Here is a 24,174-nt window from a genome sequence, read left to right as displayed (position 1 = left end):
TCCAACACCACAGTTCAAAAGCATCAATTCTTCAACGCTCAGCTTTCTTTATGGTCCAACTCTCACGTTTACACATGACTACTCGAAAAGCCATAGCATTGACTAGACAGACCTTTGTTGGCAAAAGTAGCGTCTCTGCTTTTTAATATGCTGTCTAGATTTGTCATAGCATTTGTTCCAAGGAGTAAGTGTCTTTTAATTTCATGGCTGCAGTCACCATCTGCAGTGATTTTGGAGCCCAAGAAAATGAGGTCTGTCACTGTTTCCATTGTTTCCCTATCTATTTTCCATGAAGTAATGGGACCAGATGCCATGATCTTTGTTTTTTGAATGTTGAATTTTAAGCCAACTTTTTCACTGTCCTCATCACTTTCATCAAGAGGCTCTTTAGTTCTTCTTCACTTTCTGCCATTAAGGGTGGTGTCATATGCGTATCTGAGGTTATTGACATTTCTCCCAGCAATCTTGATTTCAGTTTGTACTTCATCCAGCCCAAAATTTCGCATGATGTACTCTACATATAAGTTAAATAAGCAGGGTATCATTACACAGCCTTGATATACTCCTTTCCTGATTTGGAACCAGTCTATTGTTCTCTGTCTGATTCTAACTATTGCTTCTTGACCTGCATACAGATTTCCCAGGAGGCAGTTAAGGTGGTCTGATATTCCCATCTCTTTAAGAATTTTCTACAGTTTCCACATAATCAAAGACTTTGGTGTAGTCAATGAAGCAGAAGTAGATGTCTTTCTGGAATTCTCTTGCTTTTTCTATGATCCAGTGGATGTTGGCAATTTGATCTCTGGTTCCTCTGCCTTTTCTAAATCCAGCTTGAACATCTGGAAGTTCTCAGTTGATGTACTGTTAAAGCTTAGCTTGGAGAATTTTGAGTATTAGTTTGCTAGACCTAAGTAATGTTTTTTTATTGCCCATTTCTCTTGCTAGGTTAGAATGTCAAACTTCTTGTTATGTGGACTCATGGATTATTTCTCAACTTCATTGGGACACTTGTTTTTTTAACATTTATTTAAATTTGGCTGCATCTGGTCTTAGTTGTGGTGTACCAGCTTAGGTGCTCTGTGACACGTGGAATTTTAGTTCACTGACCAGGGATCGAACACATGTCCCTTGTATTGCAAGACGGATTCTTAACCACTGGACCACCAGGAAAGTCCTGTGACACATTTTGATTCAAGATCAGCATGGACAGTCTTACGTCTGTGAGCACCGATGGTCATAGCAGTGGTCTTTACTGTATGTGAATGTCTATAAGATTTTGATAGCTGTCACTTGCTTATCCTTGCAAAGTGGATTATACCCCCAAAGAATAAATCTGAGCCCTGTAATTCTATCTGGTGACCTGAGGTCATAACTTTCTTATGTAAAAAGTCAGAACTGCCACAACAGGTTTTATGCTAGAAGAACAGTGCAGTTATTCTTCTTGAATCTAAGATACAGTTTGCTTAGAATGATGTCCATGTGAGTTGTTTCCCAGGCACATGTAAATCTTGCTTTGTTTTATCTTGTTTAGACGGTAAAACATAAGGGCATAGGGATTGTTCTGTTGTTGTTGTTCGGTCTTGTTTTGGTTGTAATTCTAAACTACAGCTACTTTGAGGGAATGACTCTAGGCTGTGAATCTGAAAGTGGAGTTTTGCTCTGAGTGACAGAGTCCTACTGAATTACTATGGCTTATAATGAATTCAGGGGGATGGGTTTCAGGCTTTTAGGTGCTGACCTAGGACATTCTTTGAAGCAGTAATCTTTACCAACACCAGGCATCAGGCTTGGTGACTGAGCTCTGCTCCCTTCTCCGTCAAAACTGACAGGCGAACTAGAAAAATCCTTTGTGTCAGTCATGGTGACATTTTGCTGACACTTGCCTCCGCTTTCTGTATCTCAGACAGATTAGTTTGCATCTTTTGAAAAAAGGAACTTGAGGGGCAGTAAGGAAACCACTGTCTGATTCAGAATAAAACCTGGTTAGCGGAGGCTGGTGGTATGTTCTAAAATAAGGCAGTAGTGGAGAGATTTCTCACCTCAGTCACAGAAGCTGCTGGGGAGCCTTATAGGAGTCCTGAGACTTATTCAGTAACACTCACCTCTCATTAAGGACCAGGCACTGTTGCAAATTAAAATCCTGCAGATTAGACATTTTATAGACAAGGATGCTGTATCTCCATTTCTATAACTTCCCAAAGGGAGAGGTGCATATGTGCATGCTTAGTCGCTTCAGTTGTGTCTGACTCTTTGTGACCCCATGGACTGTAGCCCACCAGGCTCCTCTGTCCATGGGATTCTCCAGGCAAGAATACTAAAGTGGGTTGCCATGCCCTCCTTCAGGGGATCTTCCCAACCTAGGGATCAAACCCATGTTTCTTACGTCTCCTGCATTAGCAGACGGGCTCTTCAGCATTAGTGCCACCCGAGAAACCCCGAAGGAAGAGGGCTCAGGGCCAGTTCTGAAATTTGAATCTGGATCTTGCTGCCACACCAGATTGCCTCTGCATCCATGCAAGACACTCGGCATTCAGCTCCGACCCTCATGAGTAGTTTCCAGGCGGGCGTCTGAGAGAGGACCGCAGAGTCTGACTTCTTTCACGGCTGAGAGGCTGCCTTCCGAGTGGAGAATTTGAAATGCGCTAGATGCCATGTCCCTTGATGATGGGTAATAACCTCATTAGGCAGGAAGGAGACTTAGTGGTCCCGAGGAGAGAAGGAAGCAGCCAGCTGCAAGTTACTCATCTGGTTTGTTTCTTCGTATTTTTCACGCTGTCAGTGAAGTGGTGAAGCCGTCAGTGGGGGCTGAGATGGAAGCTCCTATGAATGGTCAAGACCTTGGGTTCTGAAGAGAGATTCCCAGAGCAGTGATGCCTGGATTCTCCTGGGACAACACTGGCAGGCATCTTTATTGACCACGGAGCTGCAAAGACTTGCCCCAACAAATATCAAGTACTCAATTTGCAGGACTTGAATCCCTTCCTTCAAGGAGTTTGAATCTTAACAGGACTACATGAAGCTACAAAGTATATATGCATCGAGAATTCCAGATGATAGAGGTGCCTTCCCAAGGGACAGCCATGTGACTTTGTCCTTCGTTCAGGGCAGTCAGCCATCCTGGTTTGCCTGGGTGCTTAGAGCAGGATGGGCTTCCCTGATGGCACAAGAGTAAAGAATCCGCCCGCCATGCAGGAGATGCGGGTTCAGTCCCTGGGTGGAGAGGATCTCCTAGAGAAGGGAATGGCAGCCCGCTTCAGTATTACTGCCTGGAGAATCCCATGGACAGAAAAGCCTGGCGGGCTACAGTCCCTGGGGTCACAAAGAGTCGGACACGACTGAGCAGCTAACAATTTATATGAGGGCAGAGTTGGTCACCCCATCTTCAACACTCTTTGTTGTCCTTGGCAGGTCACTTACACTTTCTGGATCCTGGGGTCTGCATCTCTCTTTCTGATGGCTTTTAAATGCCCTTCCAGTTCTTAGGGGTGGCAATTAGATGTCACTAATTCACAAGCTTGTGTTGGGTAGGGCATGTGGCTAGAAGCTAGAGCTCTGAAGCCTGTGAGACTGATGATCAGAAATTAGTATTTGGTTGAGAACCATAGTGACTACTGTTCACTATGAAGGTTAAGAATGGTTAGGCGATTAGGATAAAGTAACATACCTGTGATGAGGTGGCCTGAGCAGGTGAACAAGACTAAGCTCCTTTGAACTTGGGCCCATCTGAACTTAAAAAGTTAGTGCAGACATTGATACATACAGAGTTCTGTCCTAAGACTTTGGTTTTCTAGTTCTCTGGAAAGACTGAAAGATGTAGCCAACCCCAGACTGTCTTTCTTCCCTCGAGTGGTCCCACGTCCGGATCTGCAAAGTGGTTGCCACCTCTAGATGGGTCTCTGGTTCATCACAACCCCTGTTTTCCCTCGTCCACCACTTTCTCCCCTCAAACACATCCCCCCCCCCATTTTTCTCTCTGCCGCATTGACTTATCTGTCTGGTAAGGTGGAAACTGTAGCCCAATAGTGCTTAAAATTTGGGGACATGCTTAAAATTACATTGGCTTTTCTCTGGCCAATTGAATCATCTTGGGGAGGGGGGTTGGGCTGACATTTGTATTTAAAAAGTCTCCCCAGGTGGTTTTGATACACTGTAAGGGTTGGAACCAGTGCCTTAGCTTGATCCTGGGGTAGGTTTCAGGGAGGAGAAGCACCGTGGGGCAGAGGAAATGAGGAAACAGTTTACCTTGTTCTATGGGTTGGGGCCGTCACAATGTGAACACAATGAGAGCTGAAAATATTAGTTGCTCAGTCATGTCCCACTCTTTGCGATCCCATGGACTGTAGCCCGCCAGGCTCCTCTGTCCATGGAATTCTCCAGGCACGAATACTGGAGTGGGTAGCCATTCCCTTCTCCCGGGGATCTTCCTGAGCCAGGGATGGAACCTGGGTCCTCCTGCATGCAGATGGATTCTTTACTGTCTGAGCCACAAACTGAGCTCGTTGGGAAAAACTCAGGGAACTTTTTCTCAAAGCAAACATCCCAAGGGTGTATTCATGGCACATTTTGCTAAGGCATTAATAAACTCCCCCCAGATCTTGCCGCACTGCTGCAGGCGTTTAAATCATTTATAATAATGACCGTAGTGTTTTGCACAGAATGATTATCAAAGTATTTTTTAATAGGCTTATAAATCTAGTGGTCCTGAGAGGCAAGTGACATGAATATAGTGTACTCCAGGCAAGGGATAAAATGGAGGTGACACAGTTAAAATGAACTTTGGGGGTTTCTGTTTTGCACAGTGGCTTCATTTGTGTGTAATTCCCTCACTCTAAACCAGTTTCTGCCATCTGATGCCCACTTGCTCATCCCCCTCCTGCCAGGATTGCATTCTAGGTTATGAGAGTGGTCATCCTGAATGATCAAAACATTTGAGTAGTTGGTCAGTAAATGTATGTTCTTATTTGAATCTTAAAATAGAAGGGGACTTAGGTATCGCCTATTTCTGCGGCTTCCTTTCAAGGGCAGACAAAACCAAGGTGCTGAGATGTTAAATTACTCACTTAAAACTCTGCCCCTAGACCTGGAAGTCTGTGCCTCATGGTCCCCTCCCTCTGGTTTAGAGCTGTTCTCCCTCAACCCTTGTGACTGCAGAGAAAGTGGGTATCTCTCTGGCTGTGTACCCTTCCTCAAGCTTGTGGCTTGCAGTCGGTAGCTTCCAGAACTTTTATTCATCCTTTATCCCCAAGTGACTAGCCTGGAGCCTGGCATTAGTTGGAGCTTAAAAAATGAGGGAAAATGAAGGGAAGGGACCCAATTTATGTCAGGGGGTCTCTGAAACTTCTGGGGGGCTTCTCTTCATCCCGTGTCTTTGGGACACCCTGGTGTCATGCCTTGGACAGAGCCCAGAGTTGGCATGTTCTGCAGAGCTCTGTGTGTGTCGGGGGAGGGTGACACTTGTCTCTAAAGGCAGGGACCATTTCTTGAACCTTCGGTGTCTTCTCTACAATACACAGAACCATGAAGGGCACACAGTGAGCTCCTTCATGCATGTTTGTCTGATGGGAGGTCTCTGTGCTCTATTCACTTTCTCTGGTTTTGTTCTATGGAAAATGCTAAAAAATGCCACCTTAACATCACTTTGATGAAATCACATGGGAAAAAGAGTAAGATTGTGATCTCGTTCTAAATAGGCAACATGTTAGTTATCGCCCATCCTCCTCGGGATAGCCTCTGCAGTGTAAGGTGTGTGTGTGTTTTCATCTGCTTTCTATATCTGGCTGTCAAAGCTCTCACATTGTAATTATTTTGCTGATTGTATCAATTTTGGTTGTGCCTCCTCAGACCTTTGAAATTAAGTCTCCACCATGAGGTGTCTCAGTAGTAAAGAATCCACCTGTCAATGCTGGAGATGCAGGTTCAATTCCTGAGTCAATAAGATACCCTGGAGAAGGAAATGGCAATCTACTTCAGTATTCTTGCCTAAGAAACGCCATGGACAGAGGAGACTGGTAGGCTACAGTCCACGGAGTCACAAAGAGTCAGGCATGACTGTACATACGTATGAGGTTCCACGCTCAGCCCGTCCTGGGTTCTCCTCCCTGACACGGGAGCCAAGACACCTCATAACAGAGATGCTTTGCTGGCTGCAGGTGGGGATAGGAGTGGGTATTTGCAGGATCACCTGGGAAGTGGTTTTCTTTTTTAATCCCCAGATAGAAGCCCAACTCAGGATGACTAAATTGGGGGAAGAGGATGAGGGAGAGCTCTGCTCAGGGTTATATCTTTTGAAAAATTTCTTGATGATTGTTATGTATCTCCCCAGCTCTTCATTTGAAAAGAGCTGACTTAGGGTTTCCTTCAAATCGGGGGAAAAGCCTAACACTCAGTGGAAAACAACTGTTATGTATTAAGTACTTATCGTTTTGGCTTCCCTGGTGGCTTCAGATGGTAAAGAATCCTCCTGCGATGTGGGAGACCTGGGTTGGGAAGATCCCCTGGAGGAGGGCATGGCAACCCACTCTAATATTCTTGCCTGGAAAATCCCCATGGACAGAGGAGCCTGGCAGGCTACAGTCTATGGGGTCTCAAAGAGTGAGACACGACTGAACGACTAAGCACAGCTTGTTTTATGTGCCCAAGCAAGTGATTTAATCCCTTTGGTTTTTCACAGACTCACTCCATTAATTCATCAGTGGAATACCTTCAAGATGTCAGGCTCTCTGATAGGTGCTGATGCATCCAAGAGCCATAGTTAAGAAGCCAGATGGCTGGAGTCTATAATAGCTCTACCACTTGTAGCTGTGTGGCCTTGAACAGATTGCTTATGGTTTTTCATACCTCAGTTTCCCCTGCTCTAAGTGGGGACAGTCATCATCCCCACCTGATCAGCTGAGAAGGATGTACGATAGGTGATAACTGACAGCTCTCACTGCAGTGAAGAGGAGGACAGTCTCGCCTTCAGAGACTGGATACCTGTGTGGAAGCCAGGGTCAAGTGGGGAGGCACCGTGGTCAGCATACATGACATTTAAGCCCATCGGTGCTTTTCCCATCTCACCGTATGGCCTTCCATCTCTCTACACTCCACCTCCCATCCTTACCTCATTTATCTGTAAGTGAGGAGCTCAGCTATATGAATTTTTCTAGAAATATCCCAGAATTCTGTATCACAGCTTGTTAAAGAGTGAGGTGGTGTCATTATTATGAAAATCCGTTTTGGTCAGAAGCACAGGATGATGCTCCTAGGCCCTCCTGAGAGGCTGCCGGCCCTTATACCAAATGGCGGTAGGTTATGGTCCTTTTCTGCAATTACTTTCTGTGCTGTCATCTCCATCCATGCCCTCCTTATTTGTATCTCTCACTACTGGAGTAGAACCAAAGGTTACCGGGAGAAATCAAACGACCAAATGTGTTACATCAGTGTGCTTGATTTTATGCAAACAAATTGGTAATCAGTCTGAGTTCTTGACTGTTGTATCCTTCTAACCTATCCTCTGTCTCCCTTTTGTACTTTTAAGGATCCTGTGATTACAGCGAGCCCACCAGGATAATCCAGAATCATCTTCCTATTTTAAGGTTATCTGATTAGCAACCTTCAGTCAGTTCAGTCACTCAGTCATGTCCGACTCTTTGCGACCCCATGAACTGCAGCATGACAGGCTTCCCTGTCCATCACCAACTCCTGGAGCTTGCTCAAACTCATGTCCATCGAGTCAGTGATACCATCCAACCATCTCATCCTCTGTCGTCCCCTTCTCTTCCTGCCTTCAGTCTTTCCCAGCATCAGGGTCTTTTCCAGTGAGTCAGTTCTTTGCATCAGGTGGCCAAAGTATTGGAGCTTCAACTTCAGCATCAGTCCTTCCAATGAATATACAGGACTGATTTCCTTGAGGATTGACTGGTTTAATCTCCTTGCAGTCCAAGGGACTCTCAAGAGTCTTCTCCAACACCACAGTTCAAAAGCATCAGTTTTTTGGCATTCAGCTATCTTTATAGTCCAACTCTCACATCCATACATGACTACTGGAAAAACCATACCTTTGACTACATGGACCTTTGTTGGCAAAGTAATGTCTCTGCTTTTTAATATGCTATCTAGATTAGTCATAGCTTTTCTTCCAAGGAGCAAGCATCTTTTAATTTCATGGCCACAGTCACCATCTGCATTGATTTTGGAGCCCAAGAGAATAAAGTCTGTTACTGTTTCCATTCTTTCCCCATCTGTTTACCATGAAGTGATGAGACCAGATACCATGATCTTAGTTTTCTAAATGTTGAGCTTTAAGCCAACTTTTTCACTCTCCTCTTTCACTTTCATCAAGAGGCTCTTTAGTTCTTCTTCAGTTTCTGCCATAAGGGTGGTATCATCTGCATATCTGAGGTTATTGATATTTCTCCTGGCAATCTTGATTCCAGCTTGTGCTTCATCCAGCCCGGCATTTCTCATGATGTACTCTGCATGTAAGTTAAATAAGCAGGGTGACAATAAAGAGCCTTGACGTACTCCTTTCCCAATTTGGAACCAGTCATTGTTCCATGTCCAGTTCTAACTGTTGCTTCTTAACCTGCATGCATATTTCTCAGGAGGCAGGTAAGGTGGTCTGGTATTCCCATCTCTTACAGAATTTTCCACAGTTTATTGTGATCCACACAGTCAAAGGCTTTGGCAGAGTCAATGAAGCAGAAGTAAATGTTTTTCTGGAACACTCTTGCTTTTCTGATGATCCTACAGATGTTGCCAACCTTAATTCCATCCAATACTGTAATCCCCGTTTTGTCATGTAATATAATAGGTTCTGAGGATAGAATGTGGACATATTTGGAGAACCACTATTCCGTATGCTACAGCTGTCTTGTTCCTTTTTGTTAATTAATTGCTTATATGTTTTAAAAAAGATTAAAATATGTAATACATTTAAAATGAAGAGAAAAAATGGAGCAGGGAGAAAAGTAGAGAAAAAGAAGAGTCAGGGATGAGGTTTAAACACAAAATTGACACCAATTTGTTTCCTAGAAGTGGGCTGTGATTTTGGCTTTGACTTTAGCCACTTGAAAGGTGAAGCAATATCAGTTACATGTTAACATGTCATTGAGTAAAATCCAACTAATTGTTCAAATGCCCAGATGATACTGAGAGAACTTCCCAGGTAGCACTAATGGTAAAGAACTCGCCACAAAAAAGACACAGGGATACGGGTTCGATTCCTGGGTCTGGAAGATCCCCTGGAGTAGGAAATGGCAAGCCTTTCCAGTATTCTTGCCTGGAAAATTTGATGGACAGAGAAGCCTGGAGTGCTACAGTCCATGGGGCCGCTGAGAATCAGACATGACTGGGCACAGCAACAGCATGATGCTAAGATGAAAGAACTTTCTTCTCTGGGTCCCTCGGAAAACAAAAAAGAATAATGAGGAAAACCTTTGCCAACTTTATGGTAAACTCAGAGATATGTTTTATCTGGCCATTTCCTTTTTACTGCTTTCTATTTAGGTTAAATATACATTCCTTTGAAGATTTCTTCCAAGAAATGTTGTCTAGGGTCGGGGCAGGTCCAGGGGTTGGAAATGCCTAGAGCAGCGGTTACCAAGTGATGGTGCTTATGCTCTGGGGACTCTGGGGTTGCGCTGGGCTTTCATTCTGAATGGTGATGATGTCTTTTTTAATGTTTCTATTTTTGAAAGTCATTAAATATAATATATATTTACAAACATAATCTCCAATCCCCCTTTGAGATGGAAGAGCTTATATCATGGTCAGTAGTTCTGAACCAGAAACCCAGGAAGTTTTTGGACATGGTATGTTATAAAAATATTTATTTATACCCCTAATAGGCTGTTGGTTACAGATACAACACATAAGGAACACTGAGGTCAAAGTACAAACTTGATCATTTTACTGACAGTTCTGCCAGTTTTCCTTCAGATTATCTTCCTTCTAGCCAAAAGTTGGATTCATCTGATCAGGATTCTTTTGGCATATCTTAGAGTATTTTTTAAAAATCAATATTTAGAAAGAGAAAATATTTTGACTGTGATAGTCATTTTGTCTTTTAATTTATTAGAAATAAAGATTCATACACCTGCAATGTGTTATTTGTGGAGAAATGCTTCCAAGTAGCTGCTGGAAACCACCTGTCTCACCCTGATATTTAGAAACAAAACAAGGAAAACTTAAAAAATAAACTTATGGGGAGTTGGATTTGCCAGTTAATCATACTCTCCCTTCCTTCTGGGTTCTGAAGTAGAGGGAATAGTGGAAGCCAGATGAAGATTGCAGTACCAGCTTTATTAGAGTAAGCTGGGTTGGAAGATGGACCTTGGGCGTAAGACTTCTGACCCATCCTAGATGGAAATTTACACAGCTGCCTGGGTGTTGGCTAAGAAGCCATGGGCGGACTCTGCTGGGTAGAGAAGCCCCGTCTCTTTAACTCCTGGAGGCAGGGAAAGGGGGAGTGCACCCCCACCCCAAGGCAGGAAGCCCAGCAGTCCACCCCATCCTCCCCACTGAGACGCTGTCCTTCCTGCCCCAGAAGGTGTGTGAGCACTGATGATTGAGTAGTTTTAGTCCCCTCTGTGGTTCTTGCTGGGAAATGGAACACACATTCTGTGTGCAAATGTGTCCAGAGGAAGTAAAGAGTCCTCCTTTTATAAACCATTTGATTTGTTGTTAAATTCATATATAAGAAATTGGGCTGTTTCCTGTCTGGTTTTGTTGCTGGGACTGGTAATTAGATTGCTTTCTGGTTTTGAATAGACATTGGGTCCCCACCCCAAATGTGTACTAATAAGACTGTAATTTTGAAATTGATTTTGTTGACTAATCATACGTTTTTCTCATATAATGAGCCTATTGTGTGTAACAGCCTAAATAAGCAAAAGGTAATTTGTCATTAATCATTTTGCACATGAACAAAGATGGTATCAAAATGAATGAACTTCATAAACTAATATCTTGTTTCAAAAATGAAATAGGCATTAAGAAATATTTAGAAAGTTCCCAAGGTATGTGTGCTTGTGTGTATGTGTGTAAGAGAATGAGAGATGGTTAAAGAGTTCATTTTCTTACAAAAGGTTGGGCTAAGTCAATCTAGAACAGTGGATGGATGAAGTCATCCTTCAAATAGCGTTTCTTTCAGAAAGAACTTTAGTCATCCTTCAAAAATAGTTTCTTTCAGCAAAACATTTTACAGTGATCATAAAGTCAGTTCTGTGCCCTGGAAAATACCAGAATTAGAGGCTTTTCTAGAAACTTAAATATTGGTTCACATCATCTTAGGCAAAATTAAGTATCCTCTGATGAGGATGGCTACCTGGGTTGAAGACTGTTTCACTTTGAAGTCATCTGGGAAAATAGAATTGTTAAGCGAGTTTTCTAAACTGATCGCTTCAGCGATTATAACACAAAAACCCAGTAACCCCCTTGCCTCTGATGATATCTAACTTTGCGCAGCACAGAGTATATGTTGGGTTGCTGCATAGAATGATTCGCTGTGTAGAGTTATTTGCTGTATCAGAGTTAATGTTGGAAGACGTGGATCCAAACATGTCTTGGATTTTAGCAAAATGAATCAAAATCCTGCAGATGTCATTCTCATTGAATGGATGCCTCTTACAAGTAACTAAGTCTATAAGATAACTGGTTTTCCTGAAATGCCTCCAGTTTATTCAAAAGTAATTTGTTGTTGTTTAGTCTCTAAGTCATGTTGAACTCTTGTGTGACCCCATGGACTGTAGCCTGCCAGGCTCCTCTGCCCATCGGATTTCCCAGGCAAGAATGCTGAAGTGGGTTGCCATTTCGTTCTCCAGGGGATCTTCCCGGCCCAGGGATCGAACCTGCATCTCCTGCATTGGCAGGCGGATTCTTTACAACTGAGCCACCAGGAAAACCCCATTTAAAAGTAATACCAAATCATTCATTTCTTTGCACATTAAAAAAGAAGAATTATGCTGTTTTCTCCACCATCCCCCACTGGATATTAGTGTCTGAGAGGTTCTTAGTATCCTGGATGAGATAAAAAGCAACACATCTTAAACTTTAATGTGCAAATGCCTGTACATCTCATTTTAAATGCCAGTTCCAATTCAGTTGCTTTGGGATTGGGCCTGAGATTTCCAACAATCTAGCAGCTCATCTCAGTGCTGCTGGTCCACAAGTCAGATGAGGTTATAGAGGTGCTGGTTACTAGAGGCATTGGTAGACACTGAGGTCATTATTTGAGCCTCAGATAATCTCTCATCTTTGGAGCCAAGTGCCAAGGAGAGATTAATAAAAGCCCTAACAGTCCAACATTCTATTTCAACACGTCCTTCCATAGCACAGAGGTCTAACAGGGCTCTGTAGTCGACTAGCCCTTCCTGAAAGACTGCCTCCTTGGGCAGAGTGCCTTGGGTATTGACCCGAAAAGATCAGCGTGTGATTCCTGAAGGAGAAAACCAGAGGGCCTTGCATATAGATTGTCGAGTAAACAGCACACTTGCATTTGCACAGAAAAGAGGGTTTATCTTTATAAATACTGGGTAGACCATGTTTTGGATCCCACTAGATAGGATCCATAGACTTGATAGAAAGGATATCTTTCCAAAGATGTAATGGTTATCACATCTGCCTGTATACTAAATAAAAATACCCTTGCTTGGGTAACAACCTCAGACCAAGTTAACCAGAATCTTTAGGTGTGAGACCTGGGCATCTTTTTTTTCTCTTAAGGAGCCCAGGTGATTATTGGGCTTCCCAGTGGCTCAATGATAAAGACTTCGCCTGCCCATGCAGAAAACACAGGTGTGTGTTCAATCCCTGGGTCAGGAAGATCCCCTGGAGGAGGAAATGGTAACCCACTCCAGTATTCTTGCTGGGAAATTCCATGGACAGAGGAGGCTGGCAAGCTACTGTCCGTGGAGTTGCAGAGAGTCAGACATAACTGAGTGAACACATATGCAGGTGATTCTTAGATGCATCAGGGTTGAAAGGCCTGGATTTAGGCAGTTCTTGATTTGGAGGGCAGGGAAATCTCCTGAGATGCATCATTTAACTTGAGATAATTCATCATTTGTGTGATCCTGTAACTTGTGACCAGATATTTGTAGTTATTGGGAGAGATGACCTTGGTTTATAAATAAAGGGACAGGTAAGTTTATCATCCAGTGTTGGATGGTTAACTTCTTTAAGAAAATTTAGCCTTGGGGCATTTATGACCCAGGATCAGCCAAAGTCCAGGACTTTGTGCTTCATGGAGATTTGCTATAACCCCATTTTAGAAGTAATGGGAAATTCATTAAACTGTTTATATTTGATAAGCCTCTGACTGGCCACTTCCAATGGTGTGTGCATGTTTGTGTGTGTATGCACTCATCTTCTCATTTCACCAGCTAGTCTTTTTTTTTTCTTTTTAAGAAAAAGAACTTTTAACTGGCTGATCTTTATCAGATCCAGTGCTCAGAGAGCTGTGCTATTCTGCAGACAGTGCAGCTAGAACACTTTTGGTCCAGCATTCAGCCTGTGCTCCACCCCCCATGGAGGAGTAGGGTTCTGGGGTGATCGGCTTATAGGGTTCTGGGAGCACTTGTTGAATAAAGAGCTTTATTTTGAGGCATTGTCCTACTTTTTGGAAGTAATTTTGATGATCTTTGTGACTCTGGTTTTCCGGCGTCATCTAGGGCCTGTTGTCATTTGTAGATGTTTTCTACATATAGAGAGTTACCAGAAATCTGATCCTCAGGGGGAAAAAGTACATTTCATACTTTAAAAATTCCTTTGTGGCTTTATTGTTCTTTGGCTCTAAGTGGAAGTGAATATTTGAGTGTTTCATCCAACATTGAGGAGACCTACCTAACAGATTTACACGCTATGTGATCTTCTCACAGACCATTCCTTTTTTCTTCCTAGAGAGTCATTATCGACCTGTCATAATGTGTATTCACGGTTTCCTGGGCTGGAAGCCAGATGACAATCCTTTCCTTTTTAAGACTGTCTGATGTAGCATTGGAGATTGTCTTCTCAAAGGCTTCTTCCCTGTGCCTTGATTTGTAGACTCGGATCTTTGTGGAGTGAAGCCTCCATGCCACATACTAATTAGTAAACAGGGGCATAGCCAGCCCAAGCATGAGCTCCTTGGCAGGTACCAGGATAGCACTGGGACTGAAGGATGTGGATGAAATGAGACTCATGTGACAATTATGACAGTCACATCCTCAAATGAGGATGTGACAGATGAGACTCATCTGTCGGTCAGCTTGGGACAGCGTCAGCAATCAGCCCCATCCCTGCTCTGCCCTGTCCGTTTGTGGCCTCAGTCTTAGCTCAGGGCTCTGAGCCTGCGCATCTTCAGGGCTGGTGACTTGACTCCTGAGTTCACTTGGTTTGCTTCTCCTTGCTCTTCGATCTAGTCCTACAGCCTCACCCTCCCTGAGCCTCATCCAGTGGGGTGGGTGATGTCCTGCTGGTGCGCTAAGGCACTGGTTATCAACCTGGGCGCTTTTATCCTTTAGGGAATATTTGACATTGTCAGGAGGCACTTTTGATTGTCACAGTTGGGGATGGCAGGTTCTAAAGGCGTCCATCTAAAGGTGTCTAGTAGCTAGAGGACGGGGTGCTGTCAAATTCGTATAATGCACAGGACAGCCCCTTATGACAAAGAATGATCTGGCCTCAAATGTTAGTTGTGCCAAGGATGGAGACACCTTGGATTAAATGGGTTTATTTCATTTTTCAGGGACCCATGCTTTTTGTTGTGGCTTAGTAGATGTTTTCTGAATTCTTGGACTTGCTGTGGTTTTATTTTTTGTTGCTGTTGATGATGGGAAATTCTGTCAACTGTGAATAACCGGTGAGCCTGGTAAATGAAACTTACAGAACAAAGATACTATCTGATCCAGAAGTGACAGCTTCCTCCGCACTCTTTTGTCACCTTTCCTTTTTGTCCACCTGCCCGTAATGTGCAAGCCTTCTGCCCAAGAGGGGAAGTCAGAAGAATACAGTCATCGTGTGCCTTTCCAAGTGTTTTCCTTGCCCCTCTGCTCCCCCTAGTGGAGATGGCCACATACACCAAAGGATAGTTGGTGGTGGAAATGGGGAAGGAATGGAATAGAGAGGGTGAGAAGGAGGGCCTGTTACGGATACAGAGTCATTAGCTTTATTACAGTGTTTGAAAACTTATTTATTAATGCCAGTTATGGAGCTCCAAACTACACTCAGTCAACAGTGTAACTGCAAGGCAGATCTTGCCTCAACTGGGCATGGCTGGCCATTTCCCTTCCGTCTGTCCACATGGAGAATGTGAGTGCCGCCTGATAAATGCAAACCAGGCACAGGGCTGTCTTGGTTTGATCACTTCAGATGTAAAAGGCACGGGTCATATAAAACCTAAACATCAGAACCATCCCAGCCACCGCCCCCACAGCAAAGGTGTGTTGCTTTAGCCGGTGTCTTTGGTTAGTGACTCAAAATAAGACTTGTTTAGCCGGTTCTGAAGAGAACAGGCTGTTTTCACTTCGAATGTGTTTTTCCTGTTAAAAAGGACTAGAATGTGTCAGAGGACCCAGTCAAGAAGGTGGACAAGGAGGGCCCTGTCTGTACGTGTTCCAGCAGCGCCTCCAACACGATTGGTTCCCGGGCTCCTTTGCTCCATGAGTTGGGAGGCGAGCTCGTGGTTAGCACAGCTGACAAGGACTCACACCTCAGACCGGGGGCCGCTGGTGAGAGGGCCCCGGGACTGGCTTCAGGTTGGTGGCATTGAACCGTGCAGCCAGTGAGTATCCAGCTTTGGGGCATCTTCCTAGGAATTTGGACTTACTTGGGAGGAAAAAAATGTTTTGCTTGTCCTTCCCTCCTGCTCAGCTTGTCCTTTTAACAACAGAAGATACCGCATTTAGAGCAAGACTCCCACCCCAGGCCATCTGCCTGCCTTGCACCAGGAATTCCATGAATGTATGTTTTTCTTCTCTTCATCTGCTAATTCTCCCAGCTCCTCGAGCTTGGTACGGCATTACAGTAGACTCACAGGTCCTTACCGTCACTGGACTGTGGTTTCTGGTTGGGGTTTCATGTGGTAAGTTCCTTCCCCTTTGAGTTTTCTGCAGGCAGCTGGGAGATACAGCTTGGTGTGGAGCAGATCAAATGGGATCAGGAAGCTTGAGCTATGGTTTGATTCTGAATCTCATCGGAAAACAGAATGTTTTCTGGACCTCAGCCTCTGTGAATGAAGAGTTTGTACTTGGTTATTATTTTCCTAAGCAAGATCTCACATAGTATCCCAGTCTGCATACAGCTATTTTATACACTTTAATTTATCCTACTTCCTTTTAAAGTGGATGACTAGGCCAGTGAGCTACTCTGGAAAGTCAGAATTAGTGAGATGGTGTGCACGCATGTCTAGTTAGCACACAGTTGATTTCTGTGCTGCATTTTGGCTGTGGATTAGTGGATGTCCAGATTCACCCTGATAGCAAATGGTAATGGCTACTGTTTTTTAACACCAGGCTCTCTAAGTTGCTATTAATGTAAATTTGTACAGAGGCTGGAAAGAAAAGTGGTAGGGAATTGTTTCAGAGTTGAGTCATTAGCATTCTCTAAAGACTGTTATTACTTGTAATGAAGAATGATCAGCCAAAATGTCTCTGAAACATACAATTTATGATGGACCCTCATCTGACATTTAATCTGGGCCTCATAGTATTTGTTATCATGCAGTCTCACATGAGTAGATATGTGGACCTGAATTTTATAAAACAAATAAGCAAATAAGACCACTGCCAAGCATTAATTTTCCTACCAAATTAGCATAGGAATTCAAAGTTTAAACTCCACATACAGAGGTATGCGGAAGTTTTGTTGAGAATCTGTAGTATAAAACTTTTCCTAACCAAATTTTTTAAAGGAAGAAATATTACGCTAAGGAAGACAAAATTCAAATGAAAACATTTGTGGAACCTCAGAAACATCTCTGGGGACCCTAAAGTCCTTTGGAACACAGTTTGAAGACCAGTAACGCCTATTCATCTAGTTTACCAATGTGTTCTGTGGTTCTACAACTTTCCCCATTTTACTTATGCAGAATCTGAGACAGACTTGTCTACAGTCCCACAGTGCTAATGGGTGGGACCAGCTATGGCTTTCCAGGAAAGCTAGATGCAGGAATTCTTTCAGTTCCCCTTCATCACCCTTCTGATGTCCTGGGATCATCTTGGATACCCAGTGATGGAACCAACAGCCTCTACCTAAGTATCCCCCAAACTTCTTTCCCCTCCTATCCCTCGTCTTGGACATCTTTTTGGTCCTAAAGTCACTGCCCCTTCTCGAATTATTTTCTGAAGCTTTTGTCCCTTTTTTTTTTTTCTTTTTGTACCCATCTACCACCACATCCTTTTTAGTTTAACACCCACCTAGTCAAGGGCAAAGTAGTCGTTCACTGCTATGTGACAGATCCTAGGGTTAAAAACTCCCAACAGGTGAGGTTGGCTTATGTTCTCAGGGTGTCCGGCTTCTTTGTGGTTCACCCCGCGCGGTGGTCCCTGAGGTCACTGCTCGTGTGTTTTGTCATCCCTGCCATCCCATTCTTTCATTTGGCAAACACATAATGACCATCCCCAGTGTGCAGGCAGTCCCATTCCTGGCACTTCCTGTCTCTAGGGAGCTCACAGACCCTATAGGGGAAATGAAAGAAAAATTATCCGATGGAGAAGTAGTTAAGAAGCTCTTTAGAAGGAGCACATACTTCTGGGGGGTACTCTAAGGAGGACGGGCCCTCCTCAGTCCAGGGATCCAGGGAAGGTTTAAGGCAGGATATGGGGTTCATTTGTGAGATAGTGATGGGGTTTCCAAGGCAACATGGATGAGTACAGTGGACTCAGGATTTATGTGTGTGTGTGTTTTAATAGTTTAATGTATTTCAATAGCAAACTTAAAAACATGTACTTGCATGTAGGACAACTCAGAAAAGCATAGTGAATGAATGGAATCTACTGATAAAAATGCTACAAATACTATTTAGTTGCAGTCAACAAGAAATTTACCTGTTTTTAAAAAAATCCAAATACTGGTGTTGTCCAGAAAAATTTAATAGGTTTATTTATATTGTTGAACTGCTGAAACTTGTTCACTGAAACATTTTGACTTGCATTAATGCTTTACATCCCCACATTTATATTAAAAATTCACACAAATGAAAGTGGAGAAATTACCAATACTGATTCCCCACCCCCACCCCATTTTCCACTTGCAGTTATATATTTAGGTATCTTTTGACCCCATGGTGGGGGGGTATTTTAACATTCAGAACTACCAGTAATAGGAAGCAGAGAATTTTTCTTAAATTTTTTTTCATCATAGTGGTTCTTAAACAGGATCTCTAGGGATGTGGTGCGCGAGCTGGATATTTTTTGGCATGAGGATTACACATTTGGCGTATATACAATCCAGGTTGATGTCTTTTAAAAGGCAGCAGGTCTTGCTTTCCTCCTGCAGAGGACCAGTAGCTGCAGTCTGGAAGCGCAGATCTGTTTTGCAGTCTTGAGCAATTTCCGGCACCAGCCGCAGGAACGAAAGTGTACGAATCAATTTCACCAGGCCTGTAACAGTGAGGTTTCCCTACCCCCCTAGTAGAGGGCACACTCTTGTGAGCAGCTGGTGTAGCCAGTTGCTTCTTTGATGCTTGACCATGGGTGGATTTCCTGGCAGTCTGTGTAGAGACCTCCTTACTTACCCTCTTCTGCCGCTGGAGCTTGGCGAGCTAGAGGGTGCACTGGCTTTGGACAGCTAGAGAGTGATGGTGGCGTGGCAGCAGCCTCTGCAAACACAGATAGGGTTTCTTGAATATTACTGTGGAGGGGGAGGCAAGAGGGTAGGCCCTGATGGCTGCCATCCAGACAGGTGGGAAGATCGGGTGACCCCTCATAGGACAGCAGAGTTGTGGGAATGACTAAGTTCAGGCAATGCTACCCATGTGCATGTGGTACCTCCAGGCTGTGTTGGGACTGTCCTGTGGGCCTGAGGACAAGGTCAGATCTCTGTGGCTGGGGCTGGTATTGCTCCTGAAGGGATAGGCATTTCTATCTTCATCCATCCTCCAAAGACACGGGTCCTGATGTGACAAATGGTCTCCCACTAATGTCGGATGGGCCTTTGAAGGAGCTTCCTCACTGCTTCTTCAGTCTGGTTCTGACCCTTGTGCAACAGGGCTGATTTTGAGAGTTTCCTCAAGTGCGTTGAGAAATTGGCATCTGGTAGGCAAAGCAGGCCTCGCCTTGAAGAGTGATTGATCCAGAGCTGAGAAGGGTTAGCGTTGCCTGGTAAACGGGTGGCGAATTTCTTCGCATCACTTGCTTCTGTTGCAGGGCCTGTGGTCAGCCCTTAGTAAGTAAGGGTCCAGCCTTACTCGGCTGTGGAAGTAGCGGAAGGGGTGGGTCCTGACTGGGGCCGCAGTGCACCTACGAGGCTCCTCTGCCTGTCTTCAATTCAGCTCTCCCTCCTACCCCACCTTTGGAGGTGGGCTTGCTTGCTTTTTGTTTTTTGGAAAAGTTTTATTAAGATATGTTTAACATTTCATACACTTTTCCCATTTAAAGTATACAGTTCAGCATTTTTAGTATATCCACAGAATTGTGCGTCCATCACCACAATCCACCTTAGAACATTTTCACTACCCCTCAGAATAAACCCTGCAAGACTTAGTTGTCACCTCCTAATTCCCCCCTCCCCTCAGAACCCTAAGCAACTACTGTGCACATTCTACTTCTAGGATTTGCCTATTCTACTAGACAGTTCATGTAAATGGAACCACGTAATATGTGGTATTTTGTGACTGCCTTTTGACACTTAGGATTTCTGGGGATCATCCATGTTGCAGCATGTACCAGTGCTTCATCTCTTTTTATTGCTGAATGGAACAAATTTGCTCCATTTTGGTCATCCATTGTCACTTGATGACCATTTAGGTTTCATTCTTTGTCTATTTTGAATAGTGTTGCTGTGAAAGTTCATGTATTAGTTTTTGTGTGGACGTATACTTTCATTTCTCTCAGGAGAATTCCTAGGAGCGGAGTTAGCTGGGTCATCTGATAACTCTGCTTAGTCATTTGAGTAAGTGCCAGACAGTTTTCTGCATCGGCTGCACCATTGTACACGGATATAAGGCTATATATCCGCCCACAGGATATAAGGGTTCTCCTATTCCTACATCCTCACCAACATTTGTTCTTATTTGTCTTGTTTGATTATAGCCATCCTGATGGAGGGGAATTGATATTTCATTGTGCTTCTGATTTGCATTTCCCTAAAGGCTAGTAATTTTTAGTATCTTTTCATATACTTTTATTTTTTAAATGAAGATGTATTTCCTTGCCAAGTGTGATCTTTGGTCACATTTCAAAAGGGAAACCCTATTTCAGCGTGTTGATGAGTGGATGGGAAGCGAGGAAGTGATCACTGTTCTTTTAGGAAGTGATTTTGCCATGTCTGGGTTTTCTTTTTGCCCCTGGCATGTATCACCTGGGTGGGTCCTGCCTCTCCCCAAAGCCAAGGCAGAGAAGCACCGCCTACTATTGGGTTCTTGCTCAGTTCTTGGATCTGCTCTTTCCTTTGCTTAAACTTTGCAACCTTGAGTGGCTTCTTCAGGGGTTCATTGGAGGAAGCAAAGCAAGGCTTCTTGTATGAAAGCTGACAGGTAATTCCTGTCTGCTTTGGGGGCTCTCCTAAAAATAGCAAAAGAAAATTACCAGAGGCTGTCTTTCTTGGTAAGCATCTTGTTTGCTTGCTCTGGGAAAATCCCTTCAGCCCTGGGGTGACTTCGGCTAACTGGCATGGCTTATTGAAAAGGAAGTGCAGCCACTTCCTGGGGTGGAGGGGGGCCTTCTGAAGCCTCAGGCCTTGAGGATGGGAGCTCTGTCTTGTCCCTGTTCAGTCCCCGGGGCCTGATGGCCGCACATGCTCAGTGCATCCTTGCAGCGGTGAACGCAGGTGCCTCTCAGCTGGCCCGTGTGAGAACAGGCTGAATGAAGTGCCACTGAGCCTTGGTAACCAGCTCGTTCAGTCTGTGGGGGTTTTATTGGTTCCCTGGCCGCATTGTTCTCTGAGAACACAAGCGGGGAGTCTCTTAAAGGTGTCATGGATCCCATAGAGAAACTGGTAAACAGGCCAGGTAGACAGTGTTTTACAACTTCAGGCTAGGAGGGGGCATCATACCCTGGAGGGAGGGGAGGAGTCTGAAGCAGATGGGAATGGAGCTGGGTGGGGGTGAGGAGGGGGAGACAGGCTTGGTTTTGATGGTCCGCATGATGTGGGGCAGGCTCAGCCAGGTCTGGGGAGCAGCTTGAGGGAAGACAGGGAGACCCTGGGGGTTAAGGGGCTAGCAGACTGGCGATGTGGAGGGTGTGGTGGGCCAGAGGAGCTTATGGGATGAGAAGAGGGAGATACCGCCACACGGACTGGCAGAGCCGTGGCGCGGCACAGTGAAGGCATCTGCCTGCGTTCGGGGCTCTCAGACGTGAGCAGGCATCAGAATCGCCTATTGAAGCACAGGTGGCTGGGTCCACCCCTCCTCCCACTTGCTGGCTGCCTCCAGTTGCTGATTCGGTAGGTCTGGAGTGGGGCCTGAGAATTTGGTTTTCTCACTGATGTTCCTGCCGCTGCCGAGTTGGGGACCACACTCTGGGAGCCACTGGCTTAGAATTCTGCAGTTGGAAAACTTTTTCTGTTAAGGGCCAAGAGTGAATGTTCTAGGCTTTCGAACTACGGTAGGATTTCAGTCACATGTTCTTCATTGCTTTTCACAACCCTTTAAGCCTGTTCAGACCATTCTTGGCCATAAACAGATTGGCAGGGAAGAGGAATGGTCTAGGGAAGGCAGGGCCTGGCTTGCTGCCTCCTGGGCCGGCTGGCCATAGATTCTCTCTTCTCTGCCATGTAGCCAACTGACCTTTGTCAAGGTAATCTCCGTGTTGTTGTTTTTTCATCTGTAAAACAGACATAACATTAATAGTTCTTACCGTATAGGACTCTTTTAAGAATTCAATGAGCTAAGGCATGAAAAGCATCTATCACAGTACCTGGATCATCACTAGAATTTATGTATCGTTTACTATCAGTACCAGGAGAGGTATTACCAGCTACTGATGACGGTTGACAGGTGAGGAAAAGAGAGAGGAAGACCAGCACAGATCTGATTCATTATTGACCCTGAAAGCTAATTGCTCCAGGGTCCCCTATCATTTCTTCTTATGCTGCTCAGAAAGAGGAATTCTTTGACCCGCAACATAGGCACACTCAGAATACATCCTGGGTCGGTCCCTCGAAGGAGGGGATGCTCAGTCTCTGCTTTCAGACGCCTAAAGAATGGTGCCATTTGTGAGCCGGCTGGTTTGTGAGCCCAGGACTCTCAGAAGGGGGCCCACCTGTGCTATTGCAATGCATCTGTAACCCATGCTTCAGCCTCATTTGTTGGGAAGGCTTGATTCAGGACCACAGTGCAGCCTGTGCTGATACCAGATAGCATCTGGCTGCATTGGTATTGAGAGGATGCCTTGTAACCTCTCATTTTGCCCCATGGTGTGAGTAAAAATGAGAACCACAAAAAAGCAGGCTGTCATGTGCCCCACATTTCCTGTGCTGAAGTGTGCAAGTGAGAAGTACGGTGCAGCTTTCACTTGTGTAGCTGGCACGAAAAGAGTCGGTGCCCCTTGCACAGCCTCACTGCACCGCTGTCTGGGGAGAGGCCACCTGTGGCCCTGAGACTTTCAGCTCGGCTCCAGACACTGCTACTGAAAGCTGACCATGCTCAAATGATACCAGTTGCAGGGGGGCTCGCTCCTTTCCTTGTCTGATTACCCCCTAGGGGGCATCCACTTTCTGGCTCGCCTCTCCAGCTACGGGCTCTACTCCTTGCCAGAGCACAGAATCATGAGTTGGTAAGTTCAAGTTTCACAGGCACCGAAGTGCCTGCTGGTGATACGACTTCACCCTCCTCTTGGGTTTTTGCTGACATTCAGTGAAATATCCTTCCATCTCCTCCCCACCTTGCAAAACAAATTTCCTGTTTTGAACTTGGTCCAGACTGGAACAGCCCTGCTACTACACCTGTGAACACGCGCAGACACACATTCCTCCCCTCCGTATTTGTACAGCTTTCTGTCGACCGGCCAGATTTCCCCTCTCGGCTTACAGATCCCAAATCATAACACAAGATAGGCTACCAGCAGATGAAGAAAAAAGGAAGTGCACGTTTCAGAGCCGTTTGAGTGAAAACAAGGCTCTGGTTTATTTCGCCGTGTTTTGCCACCAGGACTCTGCTAACTTTCCCCCTTCTTCACAGCAGGATGGAAACAAGGCAAGGAAATCAGCTGATGCAGGAGCCAGAGTGAGTCGAGGAAACCCGCAAACCCAGCCAGTACCATGAGCTCGCGTCTCCCCTCTGCGCTGTAGGAGCCTGGGGCAGGTGAAGTCGGCAGAAAGCAATGGCTTTCTTCACTCCGTGGAAGCTGTCCTCTCAGAAGCTGGGCTTCTTCCTCGTGACTTTCGGCTTTATTTGGGGTATGATGCTCTTGCATTTTACCATCCAGCAGCGAACTCAGCCCGAGAGCAGCTCCATGCTCCGGGAGCAGATTCTGGACCTCAGCAAGAGGTACATCAAGGCACTGGCCGAAGAAAACAGGAACGTGGTGGATGGACCCTATGCGGGGGTCATGACGGCCTATGGTAAGTTCTGCACTGCCGGGGCGCCTCCGTCCAATTCTGCTTTGCCTCCAAGGGACCCCAGAGGCTCTCACACTTGGTCATGGATTGAGCCTACCCCTTGCCACTCCCTTCCTGGCGACACATGGCGCACAAAGGGATGCCTTGAGAAAGCTAAAGCAGTGCTCTTTGGGAGACTCTGACCTCTTACACACACTGACGTGCAGTGCCCGGAGCAGTGGGGCTTCTCTCTCGGCGCCCTGTTGGTTGTATTTGCAGCTGGCTCCTCTTCGCTGGACACATGGCTGGATTGCATGATCTCATTTAGGAGGATGTTCAGGGAATGTAGAAAAATAGTCTCATTATTGTTCCCTAAACAAAACTTAATTAGGACGGGTAGGGGCGAGGTAAGGAGGGTGAGGAGGAATGTTCTAGGCCTGCCAGAAAACTGAGAGCCAAATGTGTGCCTCCCTCCGGCCAGTATGCACGTCATCAGAGCCTACGTGCTGATCAGTAGCTTTA

The 24,174-nt window shown here is 45.0% G+C and overlaps 1 protein-coding gene across 8 annotated transcripts in view; it reads left to right on the top strand.

The window, feature by feature from the left end:
- MGAT5 (alpha-1,6-mannosylglycoprotein 6-beta-N-acetylglucosaminyltransferase) overlaps positions 1-24,174 on the top strand; it is a 388,895-nt gene that overhangs the window by 123,085 nt on the left and 241,636 nt on the right. For 3 of the 8 annotated variants that reach the window (XM_070476288.1, XM_070476283.1, XM_070476285.1), the window contains one exon: positions 23,297-23,676. In XM_070476288.1, the coding sequence (XP_070332389.1) occupies positions 23,436-23,676 (241 nt within the window). In that variant the 5' untranslated portion in view covers positions 23,297-23,435. Of the gene's footprint in view, positions 1-22,642; positions 22,890-23,293; positions 23,677-24,174 lie in introns of those variants that run through there. The other 5 variants (XM_070476287.1, XM_070476282.1, XM_070476284.1 and 2 more) reach the window with 3 other exon arrangements.

This window comes from Odocoileus virginianus, chromosome 13 (assembly GCF_023699985.2).
Source record: "Odocoileus virginianus isolate 20LAN1187 ecotype Illinois chromosome 13, Ovbor_1.2, whole genome shotgun sequence".
NCBI lineage: Eukaryota > Metazoa > Chordata > Mammalia > Artiodactyla > Cervidae > Odocoileus > Odocoileus virginianus.
Note: the sequence above shows the minus strand (reverse complement) of the source record. Positions and strands in the feature narration are given on the sequence as shown.